Source organism: Vigna unguiculata, chromosome 2, assembly GCF_037176805.1.
Source record: "Vigna unguiculata cultivar grain cowpea cultivar isolate G323 ecotype 2 chromosome 2, ASM3717680v1, whole genome shotgun sequence".
Taxonomy (NCBI): domain Eukaryota; kingdom Viridiplantae; phylum Streptophyta; class Magnoliopsida; order Fabales; family Fabaceae; genus Vigna; species Vigna unguiculata.
Window position 1 is genome coordinate 16,181,106 of NC_140793.1, and position 14,626 is coordinate 16,195,731.

Genomic DNA, 14,626 nt, shown 5'->3' on the forward strand with positions numbered 1-14,626 from the left:
GTTAAAATCCAATTCTGAGTAAAGAATTATCTCACAACATTGCAAATAAATGAATAATTAAAATAATAAATAAAAATAAAATAATTTAAATGTTGATATTTTTTACAAATATTTTAATTTATTATTTTCAATATATATAACTTTTGTTAATATTTTATAAGTTTTTTTAATTTAAATTTTATTTTAATTCTAATTTATGTTTCTAAAAATTATTTCTTTATATTAAATTGTTTTATCCAAGTTTAGATGAAGCAAAGAGAAAGTTTAATTGATTTTGCTCCGCCAAAAGACGTAATCATGAAATAGTGATGTACATTAAGAGTAAGTTTAAACACAATTCAAATTTCTTGAAATAAACATGCAGCATCCAATACACATTATTACATATAAAGAAACAAGTAATTTGTCCAATATTCATAAATTGTTATTATGGAAGTAATTGACATTGAGCGAATGCATGTTTGTTTGGGCATTATATTACATGTATTTAAACTTGCAACGTAGAAAAAGGAAGTGCAACCTTCCATACATAGCTTCAAACAAATTAAGTGTACTGTATGGTCCACCGCTGGACCATCGGACGGCCACACCAAAATCTGGATCAGTAAGTCCAAGGTGAATTAAGATAATCCATCGGTCGGGCGGCCACACCAAAACCTGGATCAGTAAGTCCAGGGTGAATTAAGAAACCCTAATCACAGGCCCATACCGAAAACTATAAATAGAGGCCCAAGGTAGGTTGGTAAGAATCTGAAACCCGCATTTATTACAACATTTATTACCACTCACCGATCGACCTTAATTGACTTAAGCATTAGAGACTTTTAGACAGGTACCCCAATCGCCAACTGACCGAACAGAGAAAGAGAAGGATTGATTGATCAAACCGAAATAAGTTTGATCGATCAAAGAGTGAGCTTCCTCGAAAGCCTCGTTCGAACAACATCGACCCATGCAGTCAAACGAAACCCCAATAGAGTGTAACAGTAAAGATTTGCATCAATAAAAAAAAGGGCGTTTCTCGTATTTCGATCATCACTTACACGAGAGGCCGATCGACCGACCAGGGCTCCCTACGGGACCCGAAATAAGTCTGATCGATTAAAGGGTGAACTTCATCGAAAGCCCCGTTCGAACAACACCGACCCATGCGATCAAACGAAACCCCAATAGGGTACATTAGTGACACGTGTTGTCTAAACGAATGCCTCTACGGGGCTTCACAATAACTTAGCTAAACCAACTTCTTGTTATAATTGGGTCGACCGATGAATAACCTCAACAAGCGAAGGTTTTACAAAATAAGCTGATCGTTATTACGGTAACGCGAAGGCTTGGGGGGCTTGTGGGCTGTATGGCCCACCGCCAGACCATTGGTCGGGCGGCCACACCAAAACCTGGATCACTAAGTCCAAGGTGAATTAAGATAATACATGACACACGACCCATCGGTCGAGCGGCTACACCAAAACCTAGATCAGTAAGTCCATGGTGAATTAAGATAATACAAGTCAATAATCAAGTTTAAAAAGCAATTAAGTCATGATTAAGAAACCCTAATCACATGCCCATACCAGAAACTATAAATAGAGGCACAAGGTAGGTTGGTATGGATTTGAAACCCGCATTTATTACAACATTTATTATCACTTGCCTATCGGCCTTAACTGACTTAAGCATCAGAACCTTTTAGACAGGTACTCCGATCGCCCGACTGAACGAAGAAAGAGAAGGATTGCACTGAGCGAAGAGTTTGATCAACTAGCCAAGGAGAACATAGAATGGAAGGACTCGAGGGTAGTTTGAGTGTTGATAATAGGTGCTTGGCTCCTATACCAGAAACATTAAGGAAAGTCCCATAAAGAAGATTTGTGATCATGTTACCGAGCAAAAGGGGACTTGTCGAGTGAAGATTACACTAAGTCTCCAAAACCTATATATTTTCAAAGGATCTCTAAGAGAATTGTTTATCAAAAAACTCACGAAGAAAGTCACCTCGATAATTTTGATGAAAGAAAATGTGAACTCTAAAAAGCGGGGTTTTACTAGATTTAAAGACTTCTGAAATTCATTCAATTAAATGTTTGATTGGGGTGGTTTATATAAGTGTTTACTAAAATTGTCTAAAATATTTTAACAAATGAAAACATTATACAACTAATAAAAGAAAATAGTAAAAAATCTTATGTTTTATAGTAGTTCCTGATTTAGGTTGCCTTGTGAAAACACAACTTTATCTCACATTTACAATAAATTATAAAAAAAAATTATTACACTTATCAACCAGATAAAATGAAAAATAAAATTCTAAAATAATTCTTTTAATAACAAAAAATTATTTACATAATAAAAGAACAAAAGTTCAAATACTCATTGTTGAAAACTATAATTATAAACAAAAAAAAAAACTCATGTTAAAATTTATTTGTGGAAGAGTACAAATAATATTTAAAAGAAGCTAATATATAATAACTTCTACAAATTAGTTTATAAATTTATTTATCAACTTCCTAAATGAGAATACAATAAAATAATTTTTTTATAAACTAAAATTAATTTACATGGTAAAGTGTTTTTGAATTATATACAAGTCTCATTGTCGCTACAAATTTCCCTCGTTTTCCCTAAATTCTCCATTCCTTTAATCCTTGTGAGTTCCACGTCAAGCAACATAACTAGAGTTTGATCAGAAGAAAATGTGCGGGATAAAAGATGAAAACGGCCACCTTTTACTTCGTGAAACAACATAAAAATAAAACAAACTTACAATGTGTAAATTGAAGCAAATATGATCAACTAGTTATCCGATTGAAATTTGTCATATACTCTATATTCTATATTCTATATACTATATGAAGCTCTACAAGTGAAGTAAAAGTATTGCACTATGTTGTGAGATTGTGAGGCATGAAACAAGATTCACCTGAGTCACATATTCCCATTTGATTGCCTTCAGTCTATGACCTGCTCCTTCTCAAGCTGCATGATGGACATTTATAGTGCTTTAGGGTGTCAGCCTTTGCAGGGTTAATCATAACGCACCTCCCATGGTACCACCACTCACATATATCACATCCGATCCAAAGTTCATCTCCATTGTATTTTCCACCACAGCTTCCACAAAATATTTTAATATGCTCACCTTTTATCAAGCCTCCCTGTCATTTTGTTTGTCAAAACAAAATAAAACCTTTCATCGCATTCATATGCTTATTTTCATTATCATTTGTTTCTATGGAACTTTACCATTACAAAACCAATACCTGACCAGCCAAAAGAAACAATAATCACTAGAAAAAGAAAGGAAATCACTAACATCGATGCTTACATCACATTTGCTTCCGCTATCCATGCTCAGCTTCTCCTTAATTGGTTTATTGCCAGTAGCAACTTGAAAAACAGTGGAAAGAGCATTGATCAAACCAAATAGGCGTTTTCTGCCATTTAAGTCCACGAAAACATCAGAAAGAACCATATGATAAATTACAGTTGAGTCTTAGCAACGCGCTACAATAAAGAAATCCAACAGAAATTTTATATGCCGACATCTTTTCCAATTGTCAATTGTAGAATGTTCTAGTTTAAGGGAAAACCAATAGTTGTCAATCCAAGATGCTGAAGCTAAAAAAGCATGACGCTTGAGTTACTATGCTTCGAAATAGATAGAGTTGTATTCAAACTATTAACTATAACTTTTAATTTAGTAATAAGCCCTTGTTCAAACAATTGATATTATTCAAACAATCGATATTGAAGCCAACATCACAAGTTTGATTACAATATGGAGAAATTATTGAAGAAAAGATTGTTGTAATTTATATCAATTGTACTGTAGTGTAGACTAGATGAGTTAGGTTTCGGTCAAAAAGTTGAATTCCTAGTAAGACACTTGTTAAAGAGGAAATTGTTAGAAGGAACATTAATTATCTCGTGGTGTGGGTTAAGTCATCTAATTGTGATACTTGGATTTATATACTCTTAGGTAAAAGAGCTATGTCCTAACTATCAATTATAATTTTTTCATGAATTTATGAGTTCAATTTTCAATATGACAATTGTTTAGAGGGAGATTATTACACAAGTTATAATCAAAGAGTTTGATACCTATATGGACAATTGCTAAGAGGAAGATTGTTTCAAGATACATCCATAATTCAATGGCATAGGCTAGGTGGGTTGTAACTTTTTAACCTAGTTGTAAACACTCCATCCAAAAATCCCATAATCCCAACAGTGTTATAAACAGCACAGTACTTAGCAAAGCAGGTACAGTATCCCAGATAACATATTGCCAAGCACCCGCTATATCAAAGATAGAAGAGTTAACATATCCAATATATATGGCACACTTACGAATGCTCTGATAATCAAAAGTATTCAAGATTCAAGAAATGCATAATCAATAACTGAGCCAAAGTTGTTGTTGCCAAGCAAAAAAATATACAAAAACTAAGCTGAAACACATAAAATGCTCACTTAACTGAGTACAAGTAACAGCCTAGATACTGAAAACATAGTCATCCATATTCACAACCCTTCAATAAGATAAGACGCATAAAATAGCAAAGATCCTGCCATGTCACAGAAAATGGAAAGCGTGACAAAAGATGGATTGGCAAAAGACCCAAGTAGCATCTAGCCAGTATTATAGGAATGCTGCATTTGATCTAAGGTTTTTTATACAATCTAAATGCCCACTTTGCCTATGCATCTTTAATAGAGACCATCAAGCATAATCCTTGTCAAGAATTACAGCAAATAAGGAACTCCCAGATAATATTAACCCAAAACAAAACCAAAATCCAAGTATAAAGACGTTAACATCATTAGTCTAGAGCTGAAAACAATCTCCAAGGTCTGAAACATATTGGATTTGTTGACTCTATCATTATGTTTTAGATGAATGTCCGGTATAAACTCCAGTCATAACCAAACCAAACTAAGTGCAAATGGACGTCCTTGATAAAAATACACAGCCACAGTGAACTGGGATTATTACATATGAATCTTTGTCAATGTTAGATCATACCTTTCATTGTGGTTAAGCCGAGTTCCAAGGTAAAAGGCCACAGCAAGCAGCCATGAATCACTATGCACAGCAACCAGAGAAAGCCAGTCCTTGCGGCTAAGGTCGTCCCTGGCAAAATTGATTCCAAGAGCTGGCTCAGGGAGCTCCGGTGGAACTTCCTCAGATGGCAGAGCTACCTCCCAGGCCCCGTTTGGATGTCCATAGAGGCACAAGTTATCCTTACCTTAAGGAAACACAATGGAAACTTCAAAGTTAATGGAAGGACACAACATATTATTCAATAATTACAAAACCACATATATTAACAATCTCAATCTAACTGAAATCAAACCAGAAAAATGAACATGGATGTTACCCTCTGCTACCAGACCCAAATGCCACACAGAAAACTCAGTACTATTATTTGACTTTCTTACGCTAACTAAACAGCACATGAACCATGCAAAAGCTCACATTTTCTCCATTACTATCTACCCATTTAGTTTCTTTCTCAATCCGTGTCAAAAACTCTACCTTGTTCACTCCAACAACCATGCAGAACAATTCGCACACCGCACAATTTGTTTATTCAACAAATTCGCAAAACATAACGAAATACCAACAAAAAAAAAATAAAAACAAAAAATACAATATCCAATTTTCATTTTTGATGCAACAGAAACCAGGGTACAAAATTAAGGGGGAAAGGATCAGAAAATAGCCTTTACCTGGATCACAGAGACCGTAAAATTCATCAACGTCTAAGAAAAGAAAAAAGGCAACGGTGAAAAAAAAGAGAGAGAGCGAAATAAATAAAAAAAAAAAGAAAAAGAAAGCGGCATTGGAAAGAGAAGAGTAGCACCGTGAGTGAGTGCGCGAATAATAGCGTTTCTTCGGGCTCTAAAATCCCTGAAGATCTCTTCAACCGTGCGGGGCTTGGAAGCCATGCAGCTGGAGGGTAGGGATCAAAAGAGCGTAAGAGAAAGAAAAGAAAAATACAGAGTAGAAGAATGTGTATTAATGTGTTATACTTGAAATATGATTTAATTTAATTTTATATTATATTTATTATTATTATTATTATTATTATTGAAAATAAATTAAATGTAATTTAATTCTCTTTTATTCAAATTATTAATTTGAAATATTATGGACTTTCTTCAGGATAGATATATGTTAAAAACACAGTGTTATATTCTGGCAATATGTTCTCTATATCCATTTCTAAGTGTGAATCTAAGGACTTCAATTCGACTTACCGATTTGATTTAAATTTAAATATAATAACAAAATTAGAGTTATGTAAGAAAATAGTTGCAATAAAAACATTATAAATCTTAAAAAAGTCAATCACATCTAATAAATTTGTGCCAAAGATGGTTTGACAAGAAACCAGCATATAATATTAATAGGAATAGGAAATAAATTATAGTAATTTAAAATAAAGTGTTATAAATAAATTCCCGATTTCAAAATTAGTTTCAAATAATGTGCGTTGAATTAATAAAAATAGATTTCTGAATTTAAAATTAGATTCAAGTAATATATGTCAAATTTTTGGATTTATTATAGTTATCACGATTTAGAGAATATCGTATTGGAAAAGTTAATCTAAGATACAAAATATCATTATCCATTTAAATATGTGTTTTCCGTAAGAACAATTGACGCCTACCGTGGGACACGAGATAACACTTTACGGACCAACCTGCATTCTCTCGAAAATGGTTTCTACCCGCAGCAGAGCAGGAATTAACAAGCAAGCTGAAGCAGGTCCTGCAGCACCTGCTAATATCACCCCAGACTTGGCCGTTATCTTAGACGGTCAAGCCAAGATGCAACAGGAGCTGGCTGATTTGAAGAAACATAGTGCTGATGAGATGGAGGCACTACGACAGGAGAACTCACGCCTAAGGCAAAAGATTGAGGTCGATCCCACTCAAAAGGGAAAGGCTAAGGAAACATCCGATGCCGCAAGGTCCCCAGCTTTCCAGCCCACCGAAGAAGAAAGCGAGTACAATCCTACCCCGCACAACTTCACCACCACTCAACAAACTCCCATCCTCTCAACCCATCATACACACTTCCATCCCACCCTTCCAGGAAACACTGCGGCTCCTACCCCTGCCGCCACCTTACCCATCACCCACATCCCACCCTATAACATGCCTCCCACCCTCCCTACCACCCATAACCCCCTTCACAACTTTACTTCAACCTTTCCCACCCTCGTTCACCATCCCATCCCCCCTCACCCGTTCCCATCCACACAACCAAGACATCGTCATCCTTTTACCGATTTCATCGCCAACACCCCGTCCCTGCATAGTGGGAACCTTTCACACTAGAATGCTACACAGGTGAGACCGACCCAGACGAACACCTCAAGGTTTATATCACCCACATCGCCCTCTACACTTCCCATGACTCTGTTTTCTGCAAGGCCTTTCCTACCACCCTTAAAGGCCTTGCCCTCGAATGGTTTACCACCCTTCCGCCATACTCCATCGACTTCTTCGACACCCTCTCCCACATGTTTACCACTCACTTCGTCGACAACTGCCCACATCAAACTACAACAATCTAACGCACGCAAATCTCAGATTTCTGAATTCTTAAAAATGAGCCAACAAAAACAAACTCTCCACGCAATCCACATTTATAAGCGATGATTCCAAACGACACAATTTTTTCCCGCCAAAAGTTACAACCCATATGAAGCATTACAATGCACACCAAAGGTCACAACCCTAAAATATGATGACGCAAAACCCCTTCGATTAGACATCTGACATCTACCACCCCTTCACCTGCCCCAAACCTATTCAGATACTAAGCCTTAACACTGTTCCTCACACTTAAAGGCTGGGGGACTGGTGTATCACACCTAGCCGGCCTAGCCAAACACACTTCTCATCCTTTGCCGCTATAGCTATACCGGCAAAGACTGGGGGACTGGTGTACCACATCTAGCCGATTTAACCCGACTATAGCCATAAAACCCGCCTATATAGCCCCCAAAGACGCAAGTAATCACCATATATGAACGATTAACAGTACCCGGCCTAAGCCATTAAAGGGTAACCGGCCTAAGCCGCTAACTTAGGATGATTAAGCAAGAACTTGACAAATTCAGAGCACTACCCGCAAGGCCCCTAAGGGCCCATGATAACCGTTCTAAGAGGCCTCGCCCAAGACCTAGGCCCACCTACGACCCAAACAGGGGCCCAACCCATGACGTGGCTAAGCATAATTAATAATCTATAAATATGTATGGATCCCAGCAATTAAAGGTATGCATTCATTACTCCCCTAATTATGAGATTTGACTTTCTGAGAGTTTTTGCTGACTTGAGCATTGGAGTCTCTTCCGCAGGTAACCCCTCTCGGGTCCAAACCGGTCCACATCGAGATATCCACAGACGACATATACCAGCCGGGAGGAGCCTACTAAGGAGACTGCAGATTGGGGTAAGGTAACGCTTGTGTCTGACATACCTTATTTGTTTTCCGCAGGAACAATATGTGTTTAGAAAGATTTGTGTATCGGTATCAATGATGAAGTGCGTATGAGAAAATATTACTCTATTTCTGATAAAACAATATGAAAAAGAAACAAAAATACTTGTTTTTGGTGAGGTTAAATTTGTTTTCATTTTCATTTCAATTATTCAATTTGGTTTTTTTATTTGTCTTTTGTTTAAGTTCAAATTTTTGTTAAAAACATTCAATTAGGTCTTTTACATACATTATACTATTTATTACATATCACATGTCACATCATAGTTGTGGCCTGCCACGTGACAGTATTATAGAAAAGATTTAAAGAATAATTCTGATGTATTATTTCAAAGAATAGGGTACTATATATATACATACATACAAGAGTGCTATAATTCCTCATCTATTAAAGGAATGAGTGCACAAATTTGCTCATAGAGATAATAATGCCTAAATTATAGCTAATACAATATTTGACATATCTTAACACCCCCACTCAAGTTGGTGCATGGATATCACACATTCCCAACTTGAATAGAGACTCATTAAACACTCTGCTTGACACTCCTTTAGTGAGAACATCACCCAACTACAATTCTGATCTTACAAAAGGAAAGGAAATTATTCCAGCTTCAAGTTTTTCTTTAATGAAATGTCTATCAATCTCCACATGCTTTGTTCTATCATGTTGCACCGAATTGTGAGCAATTGCTATAGCCGACGTATTATCACAGTACAAACTCATAGTTTCATTTTATTTAAAGCCCAAATCTAATAGCACATTTTTAATCCACAAAAGTTCACATACACCTAGTGCCATGCCTTTGAATTCTGCTTCAGCACTAGATCTTGCTACTACAAGCTGCTTTTTACTCCTCCAAGTTACAAGATTCCCTCCTACAAAAATAAAGTATCCAGAGGTAGATCTTCTATCATCTTTTGAATATGCCTAATCTGCATCAGTGTACCCTTCTACCTTTAAGTTTCCATGATTTGAGAACAAAATTCCTTTTCTAGGAGTGGACTTTAAATATCTCAAAATCCTCTCAACAACATCCATATGAAGCTTTCGTGGGTCATGCATAAATTGGCTAACAACATTCACTGCATAGGTAATATTTGAACTTGTATGAGACAAATAAATTAATTTTCCTACCAGCCTTTGGTATCTCCCTTTGTTTATGTTTGCTGAATTGTAGCATTGAAAGAGTTTATGATTCTGTTCAATTGGTGTATCAACTTATTTACTCCCAAGCAGTCCAGTTTCTGATAGTAAATCAATAGTATATTTTCTTTGACATAGAAAAATACCATGTTTTGATCTAGCTACTTCAATACCCAAAATATATTTGAGGTTTCAAGTTGTTTCATCTCAAATTCAGATGCAAGGTATTGTTGTAAACTAGAAATCTCATCTTGGTCCTTTCCTGTAACAATCATGTCATCTACATATATAATCAAAGCTATAATTCTTCTTTTTCTTCTCTTAAAAAATAAGGTGTGATCAGAGTTACTAGCTCTATAGCCAAAAACCTTCATAGACTTGGTAAAACATCCAAACCATACTCTTGGGGATTGTTTTAATCCATATAGTGCCTTCTTTAATTTGCAAACCTTCATTCCAATTGAATCGGTCATACCTGGTGGAGAATCCATATAAATTTCTTCTAAAATTTCTCCATGTAGGAATGCATTTTTCACATCAAATTGTAGAAGAGGCCAATCTTGGTTTGCTGCTAGTGATAGAAGTATTCTCACAGTATTGAGCTTGGCTACTAGTGCAAACATTTCTTGGTAATCTACACCATAAGATTGAGTGTAACCTTTAGCCACAAGTCGTGCTTTATACCTCTCAATAGTTCCATCAGCTCTATGCTTAATTGTAAATACCCATTTGCAGCCCACAGTCTTCTTCCCTCTTGGTAAGGACACAAGATCCCAAGTGTTATTTTTTTCTAAAGCTGCCATCTCATCAACCATTGCTTTGGTCCATCTAGGATCTGCCAAAACTTCTTGTATATTACTAGGAATAGAAATTGAAGATAATTGAGATATAAATGATGAATATGACTGAGATAACTTGTGAGATGACACATATTTACTAATGGGATATTTAACTTTGGCTCAGAGGTCTGGTTCATATTTAGCTGGAGGTTGACCACGGTTAGAACGGGGTGGAAGATTATACTGGACAATAATAGATTCAATGTTTGGTGTGTTGGTGGTCTCATGCAAACAAGGATCAATTTCATGATCGGTTTCGTCTAAATTAGTATTATCAAGGGTAGGATCAAGAAAAACAATTTCATGATTAGTTTCAACTACATTAGTATTATTAGAGATAGGATCAGAAGGTACCTCTGAAGAATCAAGCCGAACCTGTGGAGAAGATTGAGCCAATTGGTTAGGATTAGAAGACACTGTATTATCCAAAGGAGAAGTTTCCATATTTAGGATTGGCTCACTTCCTGCAGAATTATCTTCACACGATAATTTATCTTTACAGTATAATTTTATATCTAGGATATCAAACATACTAACATCATGATTATGAACTTCACTTTCATTGTCGCCCTGAAGTGTAGAATCAACATAAAAAAACTATGCTCATTAAATGTCACATCCATAGAGAAATAAAATTTCTTTGATGGTGCATGGTAAGCACAATAGACTTTTTGAGTTGATCCATACCCAACAAAAACACATTTTAAAGCTCGTTCTTCAAGTTTTGTACGTTGATGTGGGTGTAAGTGAACATATATAACAAATCCAAAAATATGAGGCGGTAAAGAGACTATGGAAGGAAGGATACAATGATCAGACAACACATCTAAAGGCCTTCGAAAGTTAAGCACACTAGAAGGTGTTCGATTAATCAAATAAATTGCAGATCTCACAGCCTCGCCCCATAAATGAGATGGGACATTACCATCTATCAAAGTGATCTTGTCACCTCTAATATGTGTCTATTTTTTCTCTCAGCCACCCCATTTTGTTGTGGTGAATAAGAACATGTAGTTTGATGTAAGATGCCTTTGGAGTTCATGAATTTGATTAACTCAGTCTTAAAATATTCCCCTCCATTGTCTAATCGAATGACTTTAATGTGTGTATTAAATTGAGTAACTATCATATGATGAAAGGAACGAAACACATTACACACATCACTTTTATGTTTAAGCAAATACACCCAAGTTACCCGAGTACAATCATCAATAAAACTGATAAACCATTTTTTTCCATTATGTGTAGATTGTGGGGCAGGGCCCCAAACATCTGTGTGGATTAATGAAAAAGGAAAATATATTTTTTTATTGCTTAAAGGAAACACAACACAATGACTTTTTGCCATTACACAAGTTTCACAAATAAAATCAGAAATATTGCATTTATGAAAGAGGGATGGAAATAATTTTTTTAGATAACCAAAAGAGGGATGTCCCAATCTTCTATGCCATAACCAAATTTCCTTTTTATTTTTATCGTGTATGTGTTCATTCGCAAGACAAGCCAACGTTCCTTTATGGGTTTGTTGTGAGACATTTTCAAGATAATACATTCATTCTCTCTCTATACCACTGCCAATCTTCTCCGTGGAATGGATGTTCTGGAAAAAACAATGGGTTGGATAAAATAAGGCAACACAAGAATGTGATTTGGTTAACTTGCTGACAGAGAGAATATTACAATTCAATGTAGGAACAAATAGAACATCAAAGATTAATAAGGAGGGAGAGAGGGATATAGTACCTACACCTTCAATAGGAGATGAGATCCCATTGGCATTAATAATAGCAGTTTTAGAACAATTAGGGGAAAAATTAATAAATTTATGTGGATCATAAGTCATATGATCGGTAGCACCTGAATCAATTATCACCACCCCTAATAACAACATAAAGATTAAGAGCAAAGTTAGATATACTTGACTTGGTCACAAATCTGGCAACAGTAGAACTATGATTTTTGGGAATAGCTTCTTGCATGTGGGTAGCAGCGAAAGTCCCAAAATCAAGTTTCTCCGATTGATTTTTATCGGAAGGAGTCATAAAAAATATTCAAATAAAGAAGCACCGCTTCCTATATTGTAGAGGATGTCGGTGTTTGGCTCTGATACCATATAGAAAAGATTTAAAGAATAATTTTGATGTATTTTCAAAGAATAAGGTACTATATATATATACAGACAAGAGTTCTTTAATTCCTCATCTATTAAAGGAATGAGTGCCCAGATTTGTTCATAGAGATAATAATGCCTAAATTATAGCTAATACAATATTTGACATATCTTAACAAGTATCAGTGACAAGTGTTGGTGTAAGTGTCATATAACAATGTTTTATATTTAATTACGTCCTTGTATTTGAAATTTTCACTCAATTGAATTCCAAAATTTAATTTTTAAAATGAAGTAATGATGTCCCGATCCAAAATGGGCAATTTAATAATTAAGCATAATTACAACTTATATACACGTATTTGAATCACTTTACATAAATATTGAAATTAATTCTATTTTTTACACTTTTAATGTTAATAAAACAACCTCTATTTTATGTAAAGCGACATTTGTGTTGGCACAAGTAAGCTTAAAGCAAAGAATTGATAATGCCATGTGCATGAAGATCATAGGTATTTCATGAAGATCGATGAAGATCCACTTGAAGATTAAGTGTTTAGTGTGTTAAATATGAAAATAATATGTTAAATGTAATGTTTTGTGTTATATCATGTTGGTAGGCTATATGACATAAGTTAAATGTCTTGTTAGTCTTGGTGTGTCTCTTTTAATATGTTAAAATGGATTTTAACAGGTTAAAAGGCTTGTAGTATATAGTTTCTGGTATGAATACATTCAACCAGTTGAATTATTTTTCAATCAACTGATTTCACTTAAGTCAAGCGAAATCATTTGACTGTATGGAAAATTCAATCGACTAATTTCACTTAAACCAGACTATATATGCTGTGTTTTTTAGAGCAGAGCTACGTTTTTTAGTTTTTGAGCGCAAAATCTTGTCATTCTTCTTTGGAAAACTCTTTGTCTCTGTCTCTGTCTCTGTAATACACAATTGCAACTTGTTGTTTGAAGATCTTGGTTGATCTTGGAGGCATTTTGGCTTGTGAGTAGCTTGAAGAACACCTATATGGTTGGCTAGGGACAACCACCATTAGGTTTGGATGTTCTTGTGCCTCTGGTTAGTTGCCTGATATGATTTCAGGTTTGTAAGTGTGATTCTTGCAGGGTAGTTGTCTAGATTTTTGTGAGTCAAAAATCTTGCGTGGTTCTTTGTTCAAAAGTCTAATCTTGGTGTTTGATTTGTACAACTTTTGAATATAGTGGAAACCAAGCTCAGGTTGTCTTGGAAAATTGGATGTAGCTCTGTGATTGAGTGAACTAGTATAAAAACAATTGTGCAGTTCTCTTTCCCTCTTCTCACTGTCTTTAAATCACTTTAAAATGTCAAGAAAATCAAGTAATATACTCTTTGTTGTGTTTTAATGTGTTCTTCTGTAATCTGAGGTTGTATAAGAGTTAGAAATATTGATTGTAATAAGTCTTGTATACAAAAGATTTTTGTTTGAGTTAAATCTGTGATTTCTGTATTTTGCATAAATTCGCAGTATTTTAGCCGATTGATTTGTCTTTTTAATCGACTATTTTATAGCTCAAGAACAAATTAGTCAGTTGTTTTTATTTTTCAACCGATTGAAAGTGTATTGGTCTACTGCTTTTACATCCTAACAATTCAACCCCCCATACTTGGCTTAAATCACCATTTCAAAACTAACAATTTTTAAGTTTTAAATTTTAATATTTGAAATATAATTTTTTTTTAAACAAAAGAAAATATAGTTTTTAAAATTATTTGAAATATAATTTTTTAAAGAAAAAAAATATAGCTTTTTAAATTATTTCAAATATATTAAAATTTAAAAATTACAAGTGTCACTTTACATTAATATTTTTAATATTTTAAAAACATTATAAATTTAAAATAGATATTTTTTAAAATATAAATGAAAAAATAATATTAATTTAAATATTTAGTTGTAGAGATTTGATGAATAAATTCTAAAAAATTATTTTAACATGTATATACAAGTTATAATTAG

At 34.6% G+C, this 14,626-nt stretch overlaps 1 protein-coding gene across 3 annotated transcripts; it reads right to left on the reverse strand.

The window, feature by feature from the left end:
- Window positions 1–2,708: 2,708 nt before the first annotated feature.
- Window positions 2,709–6,008, reverse strand: LOC114173216 (PHD finger protein ALFIN-LIKE 1-like). 3 transcript variants are annotated; one of them, XM_028057477.2, is made up of 5 exons: window positions 5,871–6,008; window positions 5,737–5,769; window positions 5,030–5,252; window positions 3,329–3,437; window positions 2,709–3,158 (listed from the first exon to the last, which is right to left on the reverse strand). In XM_028057477.2, exons 1-5 carry the CDS (start codon window positions 5,953–5,955, stop codon window positions 2,958–2,960), a joined length of 651 nt encoding a protein of 216 aa, XP_027913278.1. In that variant the 5' UTR covers window positions 5,956–6,008; the 3' UTR covers window positions 2,709–2,957. The 3 variants fall into 3 exon arrangements, with proteins under 3 accessions (XP_027913278.1, XP_027913277.1, XP_027913279.1); XM_028057476.2 differs by having other exon boundaries at window positions 3,317–3,437; XM_028057478.2 differs by lacking the exon at window positions 5,737–5,769 and having other exon boundaries at window positions 3,317–3,437.
- Window positions 6,009–14,626: the final 8,618 nt, after the last annotated feature.